Raw genomic sequence first — 25118 nt, forward strand, 5'->3', positions numbered from 1 at the left:
TCTCCAAGACTGAAGACAGAAACATATTACTCAGATAATTCTTATTTCACTTGCATTTAGCAGTCTTCAGGGAAATCAGGCTCTGAGATGCTAGGTACTGTATGAGTAAAGTAAAAACCTATCTATCTTTTCCCAGGGAGAACACATCACACCTCTTCATAATTTAACATTTTTAAGTTTGTACATGCAATTCAGTCTAACAAATGTTGCAAGTATAGGCCAGGAGATGAAGTGCCAAAAGAGTGAACAGTCAGACAAAGTAAATGTTGAAATGAAAACCAGTAAAGAAAAAAATTTAAAAGTCCAAATGAGGAAGGTTTGTTGTGCTGTCCTCAAGTCAAAGAGTTTGTCTGGGCTTTAGCGAAGGCTAAAACTCCCGCATTAGCCCACACATATCTTATCTATACAGGAAACTATCATTTGCACTAGTGTTCACTTGTCTTTTTCCAATCTCTGCTGCTCATGAGGGTGTGAAGCTGGATTTTCTGGTACTGTATACATGAAAGCTCTATTGGTGTAGGAAGTCAGGTATTCTTGGAGTAATAAACAAAGCCTTCCTCAGCTCTCTGCAATATTATATCAACTGACCTCTATGGTATAGGAAGCCATCATAATAGATTCTTAAAAAATCATCGGTGTACTTAAAAAATGCAAATAATTTTGTTTCCCATTTCGGTTATATAATGTACTTTTGCTACTCTAGCATAAAGCCACACCAAAACACAGCAAACTGGCTAATGCCAAGTTACTCTTAGCATGCTAAATTTCTAAGGTAAAATTATAAGTCTCCTGTAAAAATTCAGGTGTATAATCTTAATATAACAACTACCAAGAAACCAGAAGGATTCACTCTATCTAAAGTTACAAAACTTACCCTAAAATCAGAGTGCTAGAGAACAAAACTAGTAAACATCTGGACTCAATAAAGAAATGAGACACCAACAGTGGAAATACACAAAATATGGTCTTTCAAGACACAAACTTACACAATCTCCCAAGCAAGGACTAAATAAAGAGATCATCATGAGCTACAGTCTTGAATCCAGTCTTGGCCACTTTCAAAAGCTGTCAAACTCCAAGCAATATTAGTAACAGAAGTATTACATAGGAATCTCTATAGGCTACTTCATAAAAATGAAAATGGAAGCAAGTTGGTGGGCTTTTGGGCACCAATTGTCTTTGGCTTTGTAGGTCAGGGCTGGCAGTTTTTATTTTAATTGCACAAACAACAAAGGCCCAGAAAGCCATATTCCACTCCCACTTCCAACAAGCTTAGCTGAATCACCTGCTTGGTCTGCAATTTGGCCCTAAACCTATCCTTGGGGTAGCCTAGCAGACGACAGTAGAAACAGAAGGATTGGGATTTAAATTATTTGGTCTTTGAGGGAAAGATGGACACATAAATTGATTCTCCTACTTAAGAAAAAATTATTTTTCAAAACTTAGCTAGTAAATCTTTCTGCTGATGACATTAAAGTAAGCAAGTCAGGTTTTATAGTTTTGAGTTTTAAGAAGATGAACCTTTTGATTACAGACATATTATGAAGAAATTTTATCCTTTCATAATACTATTTAATATTATTCTATGCTTCCAGAGACAGAATTCTGTTGTGCCAGATCATACGTGTGAAATCACCTGCTTTGCCAAATATTTTCCAAATACAAATTGGGCTGGTATTTGAAATTAGTAGTGTCTTAAACCAAAGTCAGTTAAGTCTGAAAATACAACACACATCAGCTGAACAGGGTATTGGAAATTTACCTCCTGTCAAAAGGGACATCAGTTCTTTTGTCCTTAATTATTTAAGACTTTGTTCTTTTTAATAATAAAAACCTCCTTCCTTTTTGGCCTTCCACGCCCATGGTTAGCCCACAAGAGTACTGTCCATCAGAAGCATCTCAAATTCATTCAATGCCCTCTGGTAGCAGGAGAAATAAAATGAGCCAAGGGAAAAGGTAAAAATTGTGATAAAAATTAAGAGGTTATTATAATTCTTTCTAGAACTACACCAAACTACACTCAATGTGTGAGTAGGTGGCACTAGAGCTGAAATCAAATGCAGATCATGAGAGACTAATACATATGCTTAACAGTCTCTTCATTATGCACGAGATCCAATGACAGTGAGAAACATATTAGTAAAAAAACAGATGTTTCAAGAGCACACACCCCAATCAGAGTTCTTCCTTTTACCTGCTTAGCAGCAGTAAAACAGCCTGCACAGGGGAACAAAGCTTCTCCATCCAGCCTGGACCAGTGCCAGGATAAACTATGCTACAGATCCAAAATATAACTGATTTTAATTACAGGAGGAACACTTACACATTAGCTTAAAACTGGAGCTCCCAAAGCATAAGACACGAGTGACATACATACAGGTGACTGCCAAGCAGCAGAGAAGTGAGAGAAATGGCCATTCAAGCATCAAGTGTGCCCAAAACACAAAGCACTCTCCTCTAGTTATACCCAGCCCAGCTGTGCTGGCAAGAACTGCTGTGGCCACCTACAAGAAGGAGGAAGATATCGGTTTGAAAGGACACCACCTGCACCACCGAGCACTGGCAGGTCATAGCACCAGTGGCAGCATCACCACCATTACAGTAACTCTCTTCCCAGGATCATGTTACCCATGGGGCCAAATCTGGAAATTACAATAATCATCTTCAGGGAGTGAACAATGCAAACAAATGCTGAGAGTGACCTTCTTGTTGCTTATAGACTTCACTCAGTGTTCAAGAAACAGTTGTATACAGAGTCTCAAGCACATACATCATATCTGTGGTACCTCAAGAAGAAGCAAAGCTTAGCAAAGTGTGGTTCTTAAGGTTTTGGCTTGAAAATATTGTGGAGGAGGGGAAAAGGTAGAAAAATGAGGGTATTTGTAGTAAATCTTTACTCTTTGCCCACAAGGCAATTAAGCTGGAACTCCAAATATGAAGGATATGGGGCAAATTAAAATTTTTAAGCACTGTAGAATTACTGATTTAATGGGTCTGCCAAATGATAGCACACTCCCAGCAAAGAGTTCTGGCTGCAGAAAGCTCTTAATCCCAGTGAATAATTAACTGGGAATAATGTCAGCAAAACAGCTGTGAGGATAAAATGCTGTTCAAGTTGACTAGAGGAACAACTGCCTAGAGCTGTTCAGACTAACCTCAAAGCAAAAGCAGGTGCTGACACCACAGTTTAACTAAAATCTGCCTCTACCTTCTACCTTAAAAACGGGACTAATGCAGGAGAAAGACAGAATTAGAGAGGGAAAGAAGCAACTATTCTCTTCAGAAACACAGCAGGGTAATTGGAATGAATTTGAGAGTCAAGTCCAAGTGTCTTCCAAAGAGATGATCTGGTAAATTGATACCTGTCTGTACTCATGCTTCTTAACTTTCTACTGAGGTGGAAAGGAATACTACATGCTAGCACAGAACTGTTGAAGAAACAACTTCACAGAAACAACTTCACAGAAACAATGTACCAGAGAAGCTCTATTAAGCTTTGCTGAGCAGCTTACTCTAGTCAGAACTGCTATCAAATATTTCCAGTAGAAAGAGCTGCATCGTCCCTGCAACATGATCAGGCCTGAAATCCCCACTCCAACCAGGACTTCCCAGAGGAAAAAGAGATTTTCACAGTGGATTAGAAATGCCTGATCTAGCTTATATTCTCTGAAGTGCCTGTTACAGGGTGTATTCTCTTGAAGCTCTTTATCCACACTCTGCTCCTCCTCATCTCTTTCCTTCTCTCAACTAAATTTAACTTTTTTTTCCTGAGCAAGTTTAGGAGAAAAAACTCGAAGCTATTTGCACCAGGATATGAAGACACCAGGAGCATGGATGACCAATCACATAAAAATTATTCAAGTGAGCTTGCAATAATCATTATCTTACATAAAGATATTTAAAGCCCTTAAGGCATATAGGATGCAGACAGCTGGCAGCATCCATGTGACAGATGCCTCAAGTGAGTGCCTTTTGCTACCCATACTGCTGTGCAATAACAGATGGATTACTGGACAGTCACTTACAGACAAAAAAATCCCCAACTTTGCCCACACAAACAGCAGGTAAAATGGTCCAAAGCCCTTCAGTAAAAAATCATATTTGAAGTCAGAGAGGTTGTTGATGAGCAAGAAAGAGGCATTTTGCTTTATTAACAAAAACAAAGTTGTAATTCTCCTACTTGTATTATTCCAAATATTCTGTCACTGCACTGGGAGTGAAAGAGCTATAGTTACTACACTCTAGAAATTCCCAAACATGCTCTTTCCCTCCAAAAGGTCATTAGGCTTCTGGCAGGAAGAAATCATAGCTCTGAGGAGTAGGACAAGCTTGGTTCAGGACGAGCTCAGTTGTTTACAAAATACTTTCATGGCAACCCATAATGTAATTGGTTGTGGAGGAATTGTCAAACAGCAGCTCTTTTCGTCTCATGCCACTGTCCTAAGGAAATCTGCCATGATACACCTCTGGACAACAAAGGACACAAGTGAGCACATTTGAAGTGACCTTCTTCCCCTGCCAGCAGAGCAGCTTTCTACGTTGTAAGAAGAGCCATTTTTCCAATTCACTTTTTGTTGAAGAAATGAAAGTTTATCCTCAACAGAGCACCAGCAAGAGTTTTGGACATGTGTAGACATCTCAACTTTGTCGACTCTATCACATCTGCTTCACCAACCACTTGCAGCTTGCATGCTATTGCAGTTCTGAGTCTAAAGCAGTTCTAGAGACTGTTCTGAGTCTAAAGTACTCTCTTTCTCCACCAAACAGAAAAAGAGGAGCTTATGTTTTGCTCTTTCACTTTTTTTGTGTATGAGATGGCCAACTTCTCCTTCTCAATCCTAAAAGAAAACTTCAACCTGGTTGATGTTGCACGCACTGGAAAATGTTCACTGCCCATAGCTAACACTGACAGCCCTTTCTCCAACAGCAGTTTTTCCAATAGCACCTATTTCCTGGCTATACTGGAGCACAGTTTCCCATGGGAAACTGTCATTTTGATGCTTCATATTGGAGCTCCTCATCCTGTGCAAAGGCTGCCATCACTGCTACTTCTAGAAATCTGCTCCTTCTAGTCACATAGCCCTGGTACTACAAGCATAGAATGACGGGATATTTTCCTTTCCCAACACAGAGATCCCCCCTTATGCTCTTCCTTCTCTTGGGGGATACCAAGAGACAGGAAAAAGGCAAAGAACAAAAGCTTTCAACACAGTTTGAGATTGCACCACTTCCAAGAAGTCTGCATTGGCTTTGATCTATTGATTTCAAGGCCCTTAATGTGGGAAGCTGAAATGCGAGTTTTCTCCAGACAATTTTAAAACAAAAAGAAAAAAAAAAGAAAAGAAAGAAAACCCAAACACCAAAACCAAAAAAACCCCCCAAACAATCAAACAACCAAAAAAAAAAAAAAATCAGATCTGCCTGTAACCAAAATATGCACTCGAGAGTCTTGGTTGAAATCCAAAAATAAAAAGTAAAGAATCAAAGCTATTATTCAGCAGTGTAACATCAGAGACACTAGTGAACTACAATGAATGGAAATTAACGGATAAAATCCCACAAGCTCTAGTAGATGAGTTATTTACTATATCGTACTGGAACGTCACCTCAGAGTGAATTTTCATTAAGTTATCCCACAGCTATCTCTAACACTTTTGCTTACTTTCTCCCGTGAAGCTACTAATAAGAAGCAAAATGACGGAAAGGAATGAAGTAACAAAGCATTTATTCCTGAGCTGCCTTTTTAAATAAAAATAAGGATCCTTTTCTGTTTAGGACATTCCAAGAAGGTTCTCCCATCAACTGCAGTGCATCTTTCATATGTGAGGCTGCAATAAATCCAGTTTGATGTTCATCTTTGAAGAGCACCCATAGCAAATGAACACCTGCAAATCTAACTGAGGACTGCTTCCCAGGAGAAAATAATCATTGAAAGATAAGCAAGGGAGAAGAAATTACTTTGCAGCTTCACCAGCTTTATTTTTAACACCCTCTGCTCCCTTTAAGCTGATCTCCTCACAGGACATATCTCACCCTCAGCTGTGCTGTGCCAATCTAAGAGGCTCTGGATACCAGGAACTGCAATGCAACAGCTGCCTATGCTGAAGCCACCACACAACAGGCACCACCTCCACTTTCAGCAGTGGCCATGTGCCTGGGCCATCCCGAGAGAACAGTGTAGCACTGCCTACAGTCCACACCACCAGTGGGAAGTAGTACCTGCCCTGACAGAAAGTGCCCATCAGCCCAGCACCCTCAGCAGAGAATCAACGTGGGCAGAGTGGCACTGATCTGAGAGAAGGAGAAAACAAGGCTCCAGCAAGACTGAAGATTTGCATGTTCATAATTAAAATGTTTAGAGGGTACTTTTGTTTCTCTTTAGAAGAGGCAAGCTGTTTCTAATAAAGGATCATTTGAGTCGCCTAAACTTTGTTGATTTACTGGTTTTTTTCCATGTTATTCCAAAACTGAAGTCCCCCTTGTTGAAGTAAAAATTGGTTTTGGGAGGGGTAGGATGTTAGGCTAAGCTTTTATATAATTTCTTTGAACTCAGGCAAGACTCACCTTTATGACTCGCTGATTATGACACCTCCTATTCCTTGCCAGTATAATCTTTTCTGGAAAACAGTTTATTTTCTTCACTATCTTTAATTAATCCAAACACCAGCAGAAGCCAAGACATCGTACATGCATGCTCCCAAATCAGGACCTTTCTTTTTCCAAACTACAACTTTAAAAAACAACTGATCAGAATCAGGAAAAGGACAAACAGGAAAAAAAACCCCCTACTTACATAGTTGTCAACGTTTTCTTTTTTCCTGTTTAGATTATATAGTTACATTTATGCTTCTGGACTGAAAAAAATTCCAGAATTGCTTTTGTTGCAACAATGTATGTGAATTAGCCCACTGAAATGAATCACAACAATCGCACAGAAACAAAGCCAAGGGATTCAGTACTGAACGCACTGGAGCACTGGGCATCCCTGCCCACGCCAGTCTGACAGAGACAAGGCAGTCACTTCTGCCTCTTCTCATTCCTCCGTCCCTTTTCCCAAACCCAGTCAGAAAATGCTCACCGACAAACAGCAGACCTTCGCTAACACACCATGGCTCCTTTTTAAACTTGAAAAAAAACCAGTTTGGAAAATACAAGAAAAATTGTCATCAAAGGCATGCAGTTAATATTTAAATCAAAGAATTACAAAAAAAAGAACTGGGAGGAAAAGACTTCGGTGTTTTTCCTTAGGCACTGAAACTTCCCTTCTCTGACAGCAGACTTAAGAAAAATCTATTTCAGAATTTTCTAGATTAATAAAGTAGACATTTTGATGAAAGCTTTTCTGGTTTTGGTGGAGAGGTCATTTGGAGCTTTTTTCTGCCACTCTGGAAATGCAAAGTTCCAGAAATAGAAGACCACACTTTTCTTCATCTTCAGTTCACAAATTCTCCTTCCAAGAGTCCCATCCCATGTAAGGGAATTCGCATGATTCAGTGCTATGAGGCATTATAAATACCCTATGTTAAAGCCCTTGACCTGCACGTTTTGCTGAATGTATCAGAGCTAAAATAAATTTTGGGAACCCTTGTGTATTAATCTTTTTACAGATTTCAAGTCCTCGGTGTTGGTGAGAAAAGCCTGAATCACAGCAATGTATTGTCTAAGGAATAGAAGGTAGGTAACAGTTTAATTTGTCTTTTAAATTATACTGCAATCCAGCCAGGAACGTCGATGCTCACAACTGCAACACTGTATGGATATCTACCAACACCTATGGGAAAGAAAACAATGTATTTACAGTATCAGGATGAGAAATCCTGGGTTTTGTACATTACATAGAGTATATGCAGCCACTGGCCATATAGCTTGTAGATAACCAGAGGGCTGGGGTTCCCCTGAAGACTGTGGAAAGGTCAGATGGAGGTAGGGAGAATTCGGATGTTGGAACAGCATAAGGAAAAGACATCCTTTCATGCTCTTCCTGAAACTCACTGTGGGATCACACATCACAGAAATCCCTGTCATATTTCCATCACAGACCAGGGACTGTGAAGGAAGGAGCAATTAATGAAGAGCATTTCTCTCTTACCTTACTCATCCATCTGTTTAAAGCAGAATTAAAAAACTGCTTCCTCTGCCTCCACCACACTTCACCTTAGCCTGTGAAGTGATCTGTGAATCACTGACGATGATACCAGAGCCAAGAAGCCACAGCAGTATTATTTTTCAGAATCTTAGCTTGTCAAAGTTGATTTCAACATGAAGTTGTCTTTGATACTAGGCATGAGCCCTCAGAACAGCAAAAACCAGCAAAATAGGGTTTCTCTTAAAATAGGCAAATGAAGCAGATTTTCTTCTTTCCTCACCAATTGAGAATTCACTAGATTATTTTAAGTCAATTTTAATATCAGATGCAAGCTCTATTACTAAACTCTATTGTTAAGCTAGACATTTTGCTAAGGTAAGGACTGCTAGCAATAATCATTATATACACATACAATTAAAAAAAACCCAAACTAGTTAACAGTAGCAAGTTATATTAGAACTGTGCAGTGACTATCCAGGTAAAGGATTCTTATAAACAACTAATACCACGAACATAAAGCTTCTTAAGGACTTAGCATCTAAATTCTCAATAATTAAGCCTGGATGTCGTCTTCTCAAGATCTAAAAAGGAAGGGAAATAATTTAAATTCCTTATGGGTCAATTATAGCAGTGCACAGTGAATTAAATTACAACAAAAAAAAATTCACCAAGCCAAGGAAATCAGCCATATTTACAGATTTCTAAAATAAAACAGGTTTAGCAAAAATAGTTAGACTGGAAGCCAAACACATTTTACACTGCCTTGAGGAGTTTCTACAAAGGAAACTCAGCAGCATACCCTGAAGATGCCTGCCATAAGCCGTAGGAGTTTTGCTTTTGTGTAGAGAAGGATCTTGCTTATATAAACAGGCTCTTCAGCGCTACAATAATACAAGTAACCAATAAAGCGGCATTAAAAATAAAATTAAGTGATGTTCACTCACTCACTGTCAAGCAGTCATAGATGCACAGAATAACCAAGTTGGCAGGGACCTCAGAAGGCTCCTCCTCCAACCTCCTGCTCCATGCAAGGGCAGCTCTTGGGTCTGACCAGGCCATTCCCAGCTTTGTCCAGACAGGAATGAAACATTCCAGGGATGGTGTTCTCCTAGCCTCTCTGGGCAACCTGTACCACTGTTCAACTGGCCTTGTAGTGAAGAAATTTCTCCTTATGCCAAGGCATAACCTTTCCTATTTTAGTTTATGACAACCATCTCACTCTACTGCCATATACCTCTGCGAAGTGCCTTGCTCTGTCTTCTCAAAAACCTGCCCACAGGTATACTGGGGGGCTGCTGCCATGTCCCCACAAATCCGCCTCTCCTGAAGAAGCCCAGCTGCACCACCCAGTCTCTCACAGTAAGTCCTCCAGCCCCATCCAGCCTGGGGACTCTCTGCTCAGTTCCCTCCAGCTTACCAATCCCCCCCCCATGCTCTGGGCCCCAAAATTGAATGCAGTATTCCAGGTGTGACATAGCAAGTGCCAAGCAGAAGCAAACAAGCACTTCCATCACTACCTGTTCCAGAAAATCACCAAGGGGTAACCTCTCCTGCTGCCGGGACACCGCAGCCTGTTGTCCCACAGGTTTCCATGGTCCTTTCCAGCAGAGCTGCTGCCCCAGCAGTCACTCCCCACCCTGTCCCAGGTACAGAGAGTACATTTATGCTGTTTCTAAAATAAAGGCAGTAATAGGCACAGATTTCTTCATTTTAAGCTGGGGCATGTTACTGTTCCTCAGATTCTGACAAGGCTGTTTCAAGGACACAGGCCCAAGACAGCGATTAACATAGCTGGGAGAAGTTTCAGTGATCAATTTTGATGTCATGGTACTAGTGCCATGGTAGCTGTTGCACTCATTGTGATCTAAGAGACTGAGCGAGGCAAGAGAAGACAGTACTTTCTTCTTTAAATGACATCCTAGAAGGAGAAAGAGGGGAAAGCTTAGATCTTCACGGTCTGCATGCCAAAATCTTCATACCTTCCCCCATGCAGCTGCCCTCTTAAGTGAAATTTTCACCCCTGTAAATGGCTTTTCCAGAAACATCATTAAAAAAATGTTCTTGTTAGGAAGTTTGCAGAGAACCAATGCACAGAAGTTTACATCCATGGACGAAAAGCTTCTAGGCTGGTAGATTTTCCAAACAAAAGATAATGCAGTTTTTATAACCTGCCATTAAACACCACTTCCCAGATCAGCCAACACATTTTAGAAGCTAGAAAACAATTCTGCTGTATCAACCTACTATTTATTCTCCAGATTCCACCTTCCTTTCTAGAGAACCAATGCTTGCCTTAAAAAAAAAAATTAAAAAATATAGTTGACACTAGCAGAACAAATGTAATGAGGTTATATACCTGCACTAACTGACCTCCACCATCAATTGCATAGTGGCATCACAGACTGGTCTTAAGGGCAGATATTTCTCTTATTTTAAAATGTTGGTACTGAAAATAGAAATTAACTCAGTTTTAAGACAATTAAGAGCTCAGTCCTGCATTTCCTGACATTATCCCTTTATCAATAGTATTGTTGTTCTGATTATTCTTACTCCAGAGCCAAGGGCTACTTGGCTTAAACGGATCTCATGATAAGGGAACTGGGTTCATGTATACAGGACAGAAGGTTGGCTAGCAGGCAACTGAGAGCAGAAAAAATTTCCCTGACCTCCTCCCAAACAGGGTCAGGGAGTTTGGGTGACCTCTTCCACCCTCTTTAAATCTATTTAGTTTTTCTTTCCACTGAAATTACTAACTTAGCCAGAATGAAGAGCATCCCATCTGTCCTGCCTGCAGCCTCTAAACACTGCCCAGGAGGAGATGTAGAGATAGCAGTGAAGAATTCCTGTCCAAGTCCAGTCACTATAAGCACAGTAAAGTTATTTTGCATTCATATCCATCTAGGACCAGGCACCATCCACACACATTTTGACTCTTCATGGTGGCCTTACAGACACTGCAGGAAGGATTCACGTGGCCTATACTTCAGCTTGTCCACAAAGCAGGCAACTTGTCTAACCCTTCTGCATAGGTTTCTTCTAGTCTGACAATACACTGGCTCACTTTAATAAATTCATTCCCATTACATTATGTAAAGTATACAGGTAAGACACTTTTCCAGCAGTAGAAGAAGAACAAAATAAGAAAAGAAAGGCTAAATGCTGAGAAATTTTAACTGCAGACACTGGTTGGAGACTCATTCAACAGCTTTTCTACAATACTTGGTTAATAAAACCATACAGTCTTTAGAGCTTGGTGCAACATTCTACACTTAAATAGTTGTATTCAAATACACTCATAAGGCAGTCAAAACTGAATTCTCTGGAAATGCTTGTTGGATATTTGTTGGATTTGATCCATTCCTATCCAAATAACAGCAAGACTGCAGTGGCTCCCAAACGTCCCAATCTGGCTAGAGGCACCACTGTTCTAAGTACTGTATTAATGTTCAAAGGAACTGGAGCCCCTATTCAAGGATCTTAAAATCAGCTTCACAGCAAAGGAAGAGTAGTTGTCTACACATATTTGAAAACAGAAATACTCCTGCGGGACACAGGTCACTCACATACTCAGTGAATCAGTTAACTTACCCAATACTTTTCATCAAAAGAGCTTTATCACTGATGTTCCTCAAATGTCATACCACATTCTGAAGGTCATACAAACAAACTTGTGCATTACTCAAGTTCCAGGCCCCCACTGCAAATACTCCGAACAAGTTCTTCATCACTTAGGAAAGATTTTGTCAATGAACTACCTTCAACTGCCTTTAAGTTACATTTTTGCAGTGGGAGCCTCAGCTCTCCAGCACTTTTCCCACAATAAAGATAGACACTCTATAAAAACCTTGTTTCCAGACTGGTGGCACAAGACAAGCCACATGACATTTATTTGCCTGAGTCAATTTCCTGGATTTATGCCCCTCTTACTCTTCCATAGAGAAGGCAGAGCAGAAGTGGCGTGCATATTCTGCTGTATGATTTGACACATCCAGAAACACTAAGGAATGCACACAGCTCCATGGCTTCTCCTGGAAGCAGCAGCACTGTTACCAACTTAAAACTGCCACCTTCAATAAGGAAATCTAACACAGGTAAGTGTTTTGCTGAGGGAAAAAAGAAGATAATCCACAAACACCCAACAAGCCTCTCCTGCTGGTAAATTTCTCCTTAGCAAGAGAATTCTCAAAGGGAATATATACAGGGAAAAAGGAGCATACTTATTAGAAGTTGATGGTGTTTAGCCTCCACACATCTAGAGGGAACAGCAAAGTCAAATGCTGGTCATACGGGACAGAAAAACATGACCTGTTTATTATTACCATACAACTATAAAGAATGCATTCTTATCAGCTGGCAAAGTTTCTAAGGAATATAAGTCTTTGGAAAAGCCATCCCTAATTGAACCAAGTCTCGGCAATGAGGAGAAAGCATATTAATGAGGCAAGGCTAGGAGGTGCGATGAGGAGATAACAATACCCTTAGGAATTACACTGGCATTAAATGCAACTTTATTACTGTATTACTCTCCTATGAATCTTTACGGCAAGAATAACTCTGTTTATACAGATGGTCTTTCTACCATCAGTTATTCTAGTTTAAACATACATAAGGGGAACCCTTAACATTTTAAGATTACAGGCCATTAGATTAAATTAGATTTGTTATTTTTCCGTAACCTTCTAGGCTTTACAAGGCTGATATATTCTTTCAGTGAAACTGAGATGCTTTAATTGAAATGAGATACCACACCTTTAATAATGCAGACTGATGTAGCTCTCTCACAGGGTTTTTCATTCAGTGCCTTTATTTTAATTCCTCTGTGTGCCACTAACATGGTGCATTTTATCACTAAGAGGGCATTCTTCATTTAAGTAGCACATGCCAAGCTAAACTAAAATGATAGGACTGATTTACTGTTACACAGTGCGATGCACAGTTGATATTTATGCAAAATTAAGCAAGCCCAAATGCTGGTTTCCTTTCCAAAGTAGACTCATGATCAAAGCTGAAAGACCACAGAATTCCAAAATCCCATCTTCTGCAACACACAGAGGAGACCAAATCTATCACCACTTAAAATACTCTCTTGCAAAACACAGATTGTTAAATATATAAACAGCCTTGGCAGTAAGAGAGCTCTGGCCTTTTTTCCTGCTCAGGCACTTCTCAGTGCTACTGGGTCAGGTCAGAGCTCCAGGGAAAGACAAGATTATTACAAGGATCCACCCAAACTTCACTGCAACTTAGACTACCCTACCCTGTAGCAGCCAGATTAAAGTAATGCTGGCAGAGGAAAAAGAAGGCTTCTGGCACCCAGAAGACAAGCTCTGGTGAAAGGTCACAAACCCAAGGAGCAAACACAAGACCCCTAAGACCTCTGAACCAGAGGAAGGGAAGTACCTTGATCCTTGCAGATCTAAACATTCATTACTTCATGTTTTGTCTCTATCTGTAAAAAGAGGACAGCCTCCCTTTCCAGCCCCACCAGAGGAGAATTGCACTACAGACCGCAGGGTGGATTCCTGTCAGCCCTACACAATGGTGACAGGACTCATGCAAGGATTTAAACCAGATGAGAATTCAACAAGCAAGTCACACAACTTAATTGTCAAAAATAAAAATGCACAGCAAGCTCTGTCCACTTCTACTTCAATTTCCTTGTATGGCATTATTTTACAGCTTAAGACAGGTTTTAAGCTGTCTCACCCTGTTAACATCCTCACTAGCTTGTCTTCTCCCTACTATGGGTCCACCAGCACTGCTTGCAACCATAATGATTTATTTTCATTTGAGAGAGATATCATTTTAAATGGTCAGAAGGGAGCTGGAAGACACAACCCACTGGACATTTGTTAACATCTCTAGGCCAAAGAATAAATTGGTGAGAGACAAGTACAAAGCCAGCTGAAGCAGATGGATCTAGTAGCCAGACACAACATGACCCCCATTTCTGCTTTCACCCAAATCAACAGGGCTTGGCACACTGAATGTTGATACCTGTATCATTCCTCAATTTTTTATTTAATTCTTTTTAAGATTGACGATGCTTTTCAATAATTTTGCACTAACATGTCAAGCATAATTCACTCAGTCCAAATCATCCAGGTTTAGAACAGTGAATACTGATCAGATTTTCCGAAGAGATAATAACCCTCATGCTCCAGAGCTTAAGCCAAACCGGGATTAAAAGGAAATATAATGTTAGGCAAATTAAGCCACATTTGCTTCACTGGCAGCTTCTTCCTCATTTCTTGTCATAGGAGAATCAACTCTGGGCACTGCTGGAAAGGCAGATGCTTCCCTCTCGCACCACAGCCATGGTAATGCTCCAGGCTCCCAACACGCAAGGTAATAGTGGCAACATTAGCAGCACATTACAGCTTTGTCATCCATGTATCAAGCAAGTTTAAAAAGGGGAGGAAGCACAAGAAGTTATAGACAACTTCCTTTGTACACATGGATCCCTTGTGCCTGCATGGAGGACATAAGAAGTTAAAGAGCTCTTCTGCTCTGTTCACCAGATCCTGGGTAGCACAAGATACAGGCATGAGACTTCATGTCACAGTGAACTGTGGGCTAAACTACCCAAGAGAGAAATTTCTGCCTGACCCAAAAGTTTCTGCTCTATACAGGAAGATTTATAGTCCTTTAATTATAATCATGCCTGAAGTGACCGGTCACAGCTTCATTACCCACAGAGAACTGCTTCACCATTGAGTTCTTGGCTTCATTAGCAGTCAGCAGAACTCATGGTCACAAAACACTTTTATACCATACATACGATGGAGTCACATGTGTCTCCCTTGATCCACTATCATAAAGACGACTATACAGAAAATGTGGTATTCATCTTCCTGAGACAAATGGTGTTTATGTGCACTGCACTTTTCCTCTTCCAGGCTGCATACTCACCTTTCCTTGGCACAAAAGCCCTTCTTTTCACATTCCTTGTTGTTCCTTTGCCTCCAGTCCTACACCAGCCAGATTACTGTGTCCGGGCCAATTCCCTGAAGTCTGACACAGCATTACCTTTCTGGCTGATATTGGAGTAAACCATCACAGTCTGAAAATCACACAGCTTCAGGGAATCTTAAAATCACAATCATTTTAGCAACCATTTGCCTAACTACTGTCAGGAACCAGAATCCACTGAAGCTTTCTAAAAGCTGCAGATTAAACTCAAAGCCTGCAACTGAAGGGAGCTGCTATGCTGGTTTCTGGGTTTATGCCACCTTCATGTGTGTTCTGTACTGGTAATCAGACTGAGAGCTATTTAAAGTGTCTCTATTGTCACATGCCAAAATATTTAACTATTAAATTTCACCCACCACCTGCCCGTCTTTGCGTTTTACGGCAGGAGCAAACAGCAAGCACATCTATTTTTCCACCCTGCCTGAAGAGCGAGACCAAATCTCTCTCTTTGGCTCGTCTGAGGGACGGGAGCAGGGCCGCAGGGCTGTCCCCGGCCCCGCAGCGGTGTCGGCCCGCCCTCCGCGCACTGCGGAGCGGTACCTGCGCGGCCGCCGCCGCCACCCGCGGGCGCGGGAAGCCGGCGGGACGCAGGGCCGGGTGCTTCCCGGCAGGGCTGGGGGCCCCTCCGCCCCCGGGAGCACCCTGGGGGTCGGGGAAGCGCCCACTCCGCACCTCCGCGCACCTGCCCGGCTCCTGTTTACAGCCGCCCGTTCATCCCAACGCCGGGGGCGGGGAGGGGAAATGCGATTAACAGATTAAGTTTGGAAGAGGCGGGAGGGGGGCAGGGGCCCATCCAAAGGCGCGCACCGTGCGCGGGGGCTTAAACACGTCGGTGAGCCCCGGCTGCTTTCCCCGCAGCGAGGAAAGCTGGAGAGAGCTGCAGGGAGGCCGGGAAGGAGCTCGGCGCGGGATAAAATGCCTACAGTCCCCGCGACCCGGACTGGGGGGGGGAGGGAAGGACACCGGGTCGTCTCGCGGGGTGTCCGCGATGGAGACAGGCGCCGTCATCCCTGCCATCCCGCGGGCTTACCTCGATCCACTTCTGAGCCTCGGTGAAGGCCAGCTCAGGCTGGGGGGGCTCGGGAGGAGGCTGAACCTCTCCCAGCTCCAGCCCAGGACTGGCCATCTGCAGGGCCCCGGCGCGCCGCGGCTGCGGCGTGGGAGAAGCCAAGCACCGAGCCGCCGGCCCGGGGTGAGCCGCGGCCGCAGCGGGGGGACGCCGGAGGCCGCTGCCTGCCTCTCCCTGCCTCTCCTTGCCTCTCCCTGCCTTTCCTTGCCTCTCCCTGCCTCGCAGCCGCCGAGGCGGGAGCCGGGGGCGGCGGCGCTCCGCAGCCCGACTGGCTGCCGCTCGCCTGCGGTAACCTCTCTCCGCCGGTGCCCCGTCCGCCCGCCCGCCCTGCCGGCTCGGTCCTCCCTCGCCTGCCGCCCCGCCCGCCCCGCCGGCGGAGCTGTGCTGCGCTGCCCTGAGCTGCCAGCTAAAAATAAAACACACGGGCGAAGCCGCTTTGCCTTCAGCCCATGCAAATACCCGCGCCGCCGCCTCCCCGCTGCGAGCATCGCATCGCGGGCGGCGCTGCGGACCGGGGGGGCGGGGGGGCAGGCGGGGAGTCGGGAACCCCGGGTGGGGGACAGGGACCGTGATGGCAAGGCATTCCCTGCTTGGGGAGGAGGCACCTGGGGCCGGGGGGACCCGGTGGCAAGTCTCCCACCCGCAGTCCCGGAGGGCACCGAGCCGCACGCGTCGAATCGCTGTTTGCGGCTGGGGCCTTAAACATCTCATTAATTGGTGTTGCTGCACGGAGCACCCAAGAATCTCCAGTCCCCGCGGTGGGAAAGGGCGCTGTTCCTCGGCCAACCCTCAACCACCTGCTCGGGGGCCGGGGGCTTCTGCCCCAGGAGTGAAGCACGGCAGGTGCCTCTCACGGCACTGCGGACATCAACCCGGGCTTGCAAAAACGTGTGAGGGTCGGCACAGAGCAGAACGGCGTTAGTTTTCCTTCAAAAGTGGAGCAGGCATCACGGTGTGCTTAAAAAAATATACCATGGGTGAATACCCTCTTATTTTTTCTGTATATGCAGAGGAAGAAATCCAACTCTGTCCTGCAGAGATTTACGAGCCTAACTTATATGGTGTGAATAGTCCTAGCTCAAACAGATGCTATGGTTAACCATAGAAGTTTCTAGAAACGGCAGGAATCTTTTTCACCAGGCCTTTTAAAAGCCAAATCCTAAAAATCTCCACTCGTAAGTGTTGGAAAGATGAGCCAAAGTTACTTGTTTATATTTATGCAAGCATAGAAAGGTGTCTCTGTGCTGGAAATGCAGGTGTGCGAACATTAATCTCCTACTACTAAGGTCTTTTTGAAAGGGGTCGTAACTGGCTGCTTTTTCAGTTGTCAACAAATTTTGATGAGAAGCAAACTGTAGGATCTACTTTTCAACATGCCCTTAATTTAGGCCTGAATTCACCTCAATTGGGATTTTGAATTTTGTTTATTGTTATAGTCAAGAAAAAAATACCAACTCTTCAAATATGCATGAAAGTGCATATATTTATTTCTCTATTTCCCAGGAATCTATATCCTAGGAATTTGTCTTTATTGTTCTCTATCTTTTGTTTTGTCTTTGTTTATTGTTTTAAATTTGCGGAAGTAACAAAGGGCCTAAAAACAGGTTTATAGGAATTTTTCTGAGAACTGCAACAAGACAAAATCTAGATGAATTGTAGTCTAATCTCAAACATTTAAAGATAAATAAGTGTAGTTTGAAATACTTATGCTAACACAAGCTATTTTCTGATTCTTGTAATATTTAAATAACTTTGATGTTTATCAGACAACAATTACATTTATTCTCCTGGGGCGGTGGAAGACTAACAATTTAAAATAATCATCCTACCTAATTTTTTATTACTGTGCAAAATCAAATGTATGATTTTGCTGTCTGGTGATCTCAACATCGTCTCTCGGAGAACTAGAAGAGCTGGATTGGGCTGGGGTAAGCATCATATTGCACAAAGCAGCTGTTCAAAACAAAGACCACCACCCCAGACCTCGTCTTAAAGTGAAAGGTGGACATTCATTTCACATTTATGCAGTCAGTTTTCATAGATCACTAAAGAAAGTGTGCTCTTATGGACACTCCTATTCCCACACTTATATTCAAGCATACACGACTTTTGAAATGTATTAAATCCTCACAGAGACACATGGATATAGAGTTAGTGCAGTCTTTAAAGAGCCCTGTCATGCATTTAGGAGTTCAAAAGACACCCTGAATGGCAGCAGGAATCTGGCCACTTGTTTCCTAATCCTAATCCTGAACCAGCTTCCCATTTGGTCAAGTACAAGGCAGCATCCCTACCTCCCTGTTCCCATGGAAACACACTTCTAGCATCAGCCCAGCTTGCTTTTTTTTTAAACCACCATCTGCCTGGGGAGTTTCAGGGCTTGCTCTAAGTCCCTTGAATAGCAGTCATAGGTTTTTCCCTATTACAACCACCCTGGCAACTGGTACAGGAGACAAAATATGAAAACAAGCATGTTAGAAACTCCAGAAAGGTTTTGCCAAGGTTGCTCTGTTGCTCCCGACCAGAAACATTACTAGAAACTTAGTGATGGAATTTATAGCAGCAACAAAATAGGAGATTTTTTTCTTGTAGCTCTCTGCAAAACTCTCTTGTTTTAAAATGAATGCTTCAGTTTAGCTTCTATGCTTTTCTTTTCAGTAAAACTCAAGCTAGAGTGTCAGCAATACTTATCAACATACTTGCATCTGTTACCTATGGAGGTGCAGGTATCAGTGTCCAGGTGCAGGCAGCCTTCCCAAAAGCAGACTGTGCCTATGTAAAAGTAAACTAACTGTGGAAAAATGCATAATATAGTGGTTATAGGAGAAGGCAGAAGGAGAGAAAGAGTGTCTTCTCTGGTTGTCAGGGATATTTCTGCTATTATGCACAAAAGGAAAAATAGACACTTTTAGGAAGATACAGTTTTAGGTAGGGGGTTGGTTCAATCTGTATTAATCGGTTTGGTCTTCTATCCAGTTTGGTTTTCTCTGCTGGGAAGAGGAACTTTCCCTTCCTTTTTGTCTTCAACCTAACATTTAAAATGTTAAAGCCTCTTGAGTAGCAGGAGCAGAGGTTTAAGAAGGCCTGACTGCTGTTATGGCAGGTCTGATCTTACCCCATGGCAGCAATGAACAGCTTGCATCAAGGAAACTGTGTTCTGGACAGTTTCTGCCACTATCATCTATCTCCTTGAATGAACAGATCTGGTGTTCAAGACAAGTTCTCAACAAAACTGCTCCTAGATGACATCTTTGTGCTCTCACTACATTTTCTGCTTATATTAGCCTGACGATAAACCTTTTTCTTCAAAGCCAATTTGACACAAATGCATCCTCCATTTGAAAAAAATTACTTTTACCAAAAAGCATGGCACAGAGAGCAAATGGGTGAAACACCCAAGGATCCCCTATTTCTATTCTATTTTACCTTGCTTATTAATCTTTTCTTTTTGAGCTTTTATAAGTGTGCCTTAAACCAGCAAAGCCTCTGGGCTGGTTAAGAAGGGAAGTTATCCTGCTGGCACCAGGGCTTTTCTGTCTCCTTATCTCCTTCACAATCTGCCAGTTCTGGCTGAAATTCTCTGAGCAGTGCTTCTTTTTTCCCCAGATCATAATGGTCATACTTTGGGATGTTGCACAGTCCTGGGCCAGATCTTGTAGGAATCTGAGCTGAGCCATAAGTGGACTGTTTTGGCTAAATATATTCTTTCTTGTTTTTTCAAGGATTTTTATACATTTCTTTGCTTTGCTTGTCTTTTTTGTACATTTAACAAACCACTGAATGTCACACTGAGAACTTGAGGCTGTGTGGTACTTACTGTAAAAATTCTGCTTGGAATTCCTTCATTTTCTAAAGCATAAGGTAGGGATAGGCACATCCAGCACAGCTCTGTATAACTTCTAGATTATTTCAGAGCTGCACCATCTGAGCTGCCATGGAACTCACACTGTTGCAAAGAGCAGTGCGACTGCCTGGGGATGCTGTGGGAGTTGGATAGCTCTGACATAAAGACATTGGTATTAATACTTTTCAACAGGTATTAATCCTGCTGGAGAGTATTTGGAGGTTTTTTACTGACTACCAAAGGCAGGTTATGCACTTTCACAGCCTCTCATGGTGAAAGAGTGAGCTGAGAGGTGAGCTGAGAGAGCAAATGGGAAGAGCCCTGACAGCAGCCTTTATCAAGGCGGAGGAGACTGTTACCTAGAGTTTAGCATTTTCTTCCTTGATAAAACTAGACTCAAAGACAGTTCAACTCTCAATGACATGCAGCCATGCAGAAGGCTGGTAAAGATATCCACTCCGAAGCAAAACGTTAAAAAATCCGTATTTTGAAAAATGACTCTTTAAATGAGCTTTAGTTATTTTTAATTCTCATGAAAAATCAATGAATCTGTGACCAGGAAAGCATGTTGATTTTATTCAATCACTCAGACAAACGTTGTGACTTCACATTTTATTTAATCAGGGCATCTGCTGTGGTGCATTTGCAGTGTTCAGCATTTGGCTGACAGCACCTGTTTGTTTATCCCAGCCATGCTGTCTTCTGTCATAGTCACTTTCTCTCTGGTACCACTCATTCAGCAACATATTGTCAGGGTTGGCACTGATGTTCTGTGTTGTTCTGGGAATTACAGGAGTAGATGGAGCATATGAATTTACTCTTTCCTGGGAGGAAAGCAGTATTATCTTTTCTCATCCTGTCGTGGAAGAATGTGAAGCTCTTTTGAGAAGCAGTTTTTGTCTGTTTTGGGGTTCTGTACTGATTTTTGAAAGCTAGTACAGCCAATTGTCATCTAATAGCTGAGTACCATTTGACACTTTCCTGTTTTCCTGTATTTGCATTTGATTAAATTTTTAGATTTTAAAAGCTGTTGACTATCCAGGATTGGATATACCACTACACATGTTGTGTAGTATATAGTTCATTTAATGAACTATAACCCTAATGAATCAGAATGATTCAAAATGAGAGCTCATGATGTATAAATGCATAAATGCATATAAATATTCAATGTCACAGGCAAAATTTGGGGGGGGTTCACCATCCTCTCTGTTCCTTGCGTAACAAATCCCTGACAATATCTCTTCATTTTAAGTGCTAGTATGCCTTTGGTTATGAGGTTTTCCTGCCTGGCCTTCCTTTCTGGTTTGAAACTTCCTTCTGCCTCTCTTGGAGGCTTCCAGATCCCAGGCTGATAGCTCTGCTAATTGCACAGAGCCTGGATCAGCTTCTCCTTTAATCTGCAGCCACAGTCAAACTCCTACTTACCCAAACAACCATTTCCTTCCTTCTTTATATTGTTCTCATCAAGACCTACCTTTCCTCTGGTATAGGAAATTCCTATATCCAGCCTCCTCTTTAACAAGCATTTCTTTTTTCTTGACCAGCCTGCTTTATTTAGTCCCAGCCTGCCATAATCTCCTGTCTTTCACCCCCATTCTCTGTCTCTTCAGTCTCAGGTACTTCTTACTTCCTCTTGTTCATACAGAGTAGGTGGAGGGGAAACATAATACATATAAACCATGAAAACCACTGGGAAAGAAAAGCAAAAAGAAGGCCAGTGAATGGAGAAATATCACAAGTACTTGATAACAAGTTACACAAGATTAAAAAGACAAATTAGGTTGACTAATGAGCAGTAACATAAAAAAGTGGAGGAGCGGTGAAAGGCAAGTGAAGCAACCAGAAATATATAGGTACCAAGGTAAAGGAAATAATAAATCTGGGCACAAAACCAGTGAACTTGTCAGGCCAAAGAGCATTCTTTCCTTTTGTGTTCAGAGCTACCAAGCATCGCAAGGTCCAGGTCCATACATGTTTTTTCTAGGTCTCCCATAAAATATATACCAGATTACAAGAGGAAAGTGTCCACATGCACAGACCAGCAATGGAAAGAGTACTCTGAAGGAATGTGTGGCTCTTCCACCTTGCCCTCTACTCCCAGAGCTGCACAGCATCATTCTATTGACAGGTCAAGCCGTGAAAACCATGTGGCAGGACAATGGCTTTTTCACCAGCTGTTATCAAGGATCTTTTTAGCCCATTAAAACAAAAGTGCACTGGTAGGGAGCGGATGCTTATAGGTTTTTGTACCTGCCAATATGACGTCTTGTTTCTTTAATGTAGAGACAACAAATGGCCTTCACTTCTCTGCTGAGCTGGAAGTGGCACAGGAGCTCAAAATGGTATTTTCCCCACAGATTTCTTCTGAGCTTGACTGCTTTTCATTCACTTTCTTAGGATCTACTTCATTAAAAATGGGAAGTGAAAGTGGGGGTTCTTTCAAACACAGCCTTGTCCAGAGCAGGACTTTCCACTTCTAGTTTGTATCTGCAATAATCTTCCAGCTGATTTTACACTCTTCTCATTTAAATGCAGCATCTTCCGCTGTTGCCACTCACCCAGTATACATCTTACCCCATTTCGCCATCCAGAGTAAATTTTCAAGCACACAGAGTTAGTCAAATTTTTCTCAGTGAGGAACATGGTAGCGTGGTTTTAGTACCCTCAGGGAGATGTTCCTCAACACCTCTTTCATAGTGTCATAGGAAGGGGGTCTTTTAAGTCAGCTAACATGCTCAGAGAGCCTGTGCCAACTCTAAGTTCCATAAGTGCAGCTGAACCTGTCTAGGCTCAGTACCTGAAAAGACACAGAGCCAGAGCAAGTATTTCAGTGGTCTACAAACCTTTGCAGCAAGCTGTAACTTCAAACAAGTGCTATAGAACTGTGGTATTCGGGGGAAGAGAGGGGCTGTCATGTATGTGACAGAATGCAATAAAGTCAGTTAGAAACTTTTGCCAAACTGGTGAAAAATGGGATGAAAATCAAAAACTATATATGGAAAAAAGATGATTTGGAAACAAGTCCTAGCTTCCAAAGTAAATTCCTGGGTTCTTCTATTAATTTTTTTAGCGTATAACGAATGTTATGTAGTGGTGGCATAACCATGTAGTTCACCAAACAACATTATTGTCTCAGTTTGAAGAGACTGGAATGTTTGTTAAAGAGGATAAGTTATGAGACAGACCAAACTCCTCTCTCTCACCAATTGTAAATTCAAAAATTAAGAGGCTTTAATCAAGGAAGTGTGGAAGAAAAGAAGAAATAACAACCCTTTATTAAAAGATATATGTATATTGGCAAGAACAGTAACAGAACATAAAAAACAGCTAAACAATAGTCCCGTACCCAGAAGTTCCCTTCAAACAAAAGAAAAATTCTGAACACTTCTCTGTCCTTTAGCGTAGTTCTAATCACGGCCGGCAGGGGGCGCTGTTGGATCACTGGAGGTCACCATGAGGGGAGGGGTCTGGGGGGTGGTCTCAGGTCACGGGAGAAGATGAAAAGAAGATGGGGGACCCTTCCCCAATGGAAGGAAGGGGAATGGAAAGCAGTTCACCCCCAACAGGACTCACTGTTGTTCTCAGTTGATGGCGCCCCAAAAAGCTCCTCCTTTTCTCCCAGCAAGCACAGAGACCCTCCGATGAAAACACAGCAGGTCCGGGCTGGAGACAAAAGACAGCTCACAGGTAAATTGAGGCCAGCAGTCAGGGCTGACCAGGACGGGAAGCCAGAAAGACAGGCTTCCAGGCCTTCTCTCCAAATGCCCCAAACACAGACCCCGTCTCTGTCCTCGAAAGAGAACCCAGCAGTCTGAATCTCTCCCCTCCGAGCAGAGCCAGCCACCCCTCCCAAAACTCCTCCCCTCTCCCCTCAGCCTCTGATGGGCCATCAGCGAGGAATGCGGCCTGGCTAGCTAGTTCTTTTGTAAGGCTAATTAACTCTCTTCCCCCTTTCTATTCAAACTCCCTCTTTCTTACAGTGGGGGGGCAGGGGAAAGAAAAAATTCTCCTGAATTTCTAACCTATAACAATTATTTTTATCAAATGGGAAAAAACAATAGCAAAAGCCCCTCTCACTGATGTTAGAACAGCGATTTGCTAGGTAGCTGCTTGTGAGAGCTTAAGAAATCTGGGAGAAGCTACATCACATTCAGTATTTAATTTTAGCAGTGACTTGCATCATCCAGCAAAGAACTGGTGAACAGTATCTTCCCTTTTCTTTTCTTAGTTAATATCCCTGTGGAGGGAAAATCTGTACCTGTAATTAACACTGGGCTTCATCCAAATTTGTTTGGAGCATTAGCTGGTTCATAGTGAACTGAAATATTCATTTACTCGAGATAAGGATATAGGCAACCAAAAGTGGAAAATGGAAAGGAAAGAAAGAAGCAGGGGCAGAAAACAAGGGGAAAAAATGATAAAAGACTGCCTCCATGCAGTAGGACAACATTATCATTTAGTTCCATGATGCAGGAATATTAGAGATGGTTTTGTTCTCCTTTGAATTTTTAAAGGATAATATTTAGCAGAGGATTATATTCAACTAGAAGCAAGAGAAAGCAGTGTAGTGTAAGATATAAGTGAGTTTATTCTCCCAAGGCAGGCTCTTTTGCTCAGTGATCTCCCATGGCATGAGAGTCCTTGCAGAACAAGACACTCGTCAAAGACTATGAAGGTCCTTCGGAGCAACAGGTACCATTTCTGGGACAGATGGCATCTGCCATGCCATTACAGACATGGATGGCCACATAATTGTAAGGGTTAAAGTGTCAAAATCAACCATCCATCTAAACTCAAAATGAAGTCTATTATGCTTTCTTTATTTTGTTCTACCAACCATTTCAAAGGATGGAGTATCATTTGCAACCTCGCCTACATAACTGTGAGCTAGGAGGGGCAGTGGACATCTCCCCAGATAGCAGCAACCTTATAACTCCCTAAACTGCAAGTACCAAAAAGTTGATATGTCTTGGCGATATTATTTCACCACTTACATGCATTTACCAGCTAAAAACTCGTTCACTGGAGCAACTGATGGCGGAAAATGTAACTCTTAAGTGTGACCACAGATATGGAATTCTTCTTCTGACACTTATTGATAAAGAAACAAGCAGTGCTATGAATCTGTTAGACCTTCCTAAAAC

The 25118-nt window shown here is 42.4% G+C and overlaps 1 protein-coding gene and 1 long non-coding RNA gene across 5 annotated transcripts in view; both read right to left on the reverse strand.

Annotated features, from left to right (window-relative positions):
• LIMCH1 (LIM and calponin homology domains 1) overlaps nt 1-16569 on the reverse strand; it is a 177966-nt gene extending 161397 nt beyond the window's left edge. For 2 of the 4 annotated variants that reach the window (XM_064652945.1, XM_064652944.1), the window contains exon 1: nt 16089-16316. In XM_064652945.1, the coding sequence (XP_064509015.1) occupies nt 16089-16184 (96 nt within the window). In that variant the 5' untranslated portion in view covers nt 16185-16316. Of the gene's footprint in view, nt 1-16088 lie in introns of all 4 variants that reach the window. The other 2 variants (XM_064652943.1, XM_064652946.1) reach the window with 2 other exon arrangements.
• Nucleotides 5619-11619, reverse strand: LOC135413348 (uncharacterized). The gene is made up of 3 exons (XR_010430187.1): nt 9604-11619; nt 9031-9212; nt 5619-7771 (listed from the first exon to the last, which is right to left on the reverse strand). It is a non-coding gene; the product is annotated as an uncharacterized LOC135413348 (long non-coding RNA).
• Nucleotides 16570-25118: the final 8549 nt, after the last annotated feature.

This window comes from Pseudopipra pipra, chromosome 4 (genome assembly GCF_036250125.1).
Source record: "Pseudopipra pipra isolate bDixPip1 chromosome 4, bDixPip1.hap1, whole genome shotgun sequence".
In the NCBI taxonomy this organism is placed as follows: domain Eukaryota; kingdom Metazoa; phylum Chordata; class Aves; order Passeriformes; family Pipridae; genus Pseudopipra; species Pseudopipra pipra.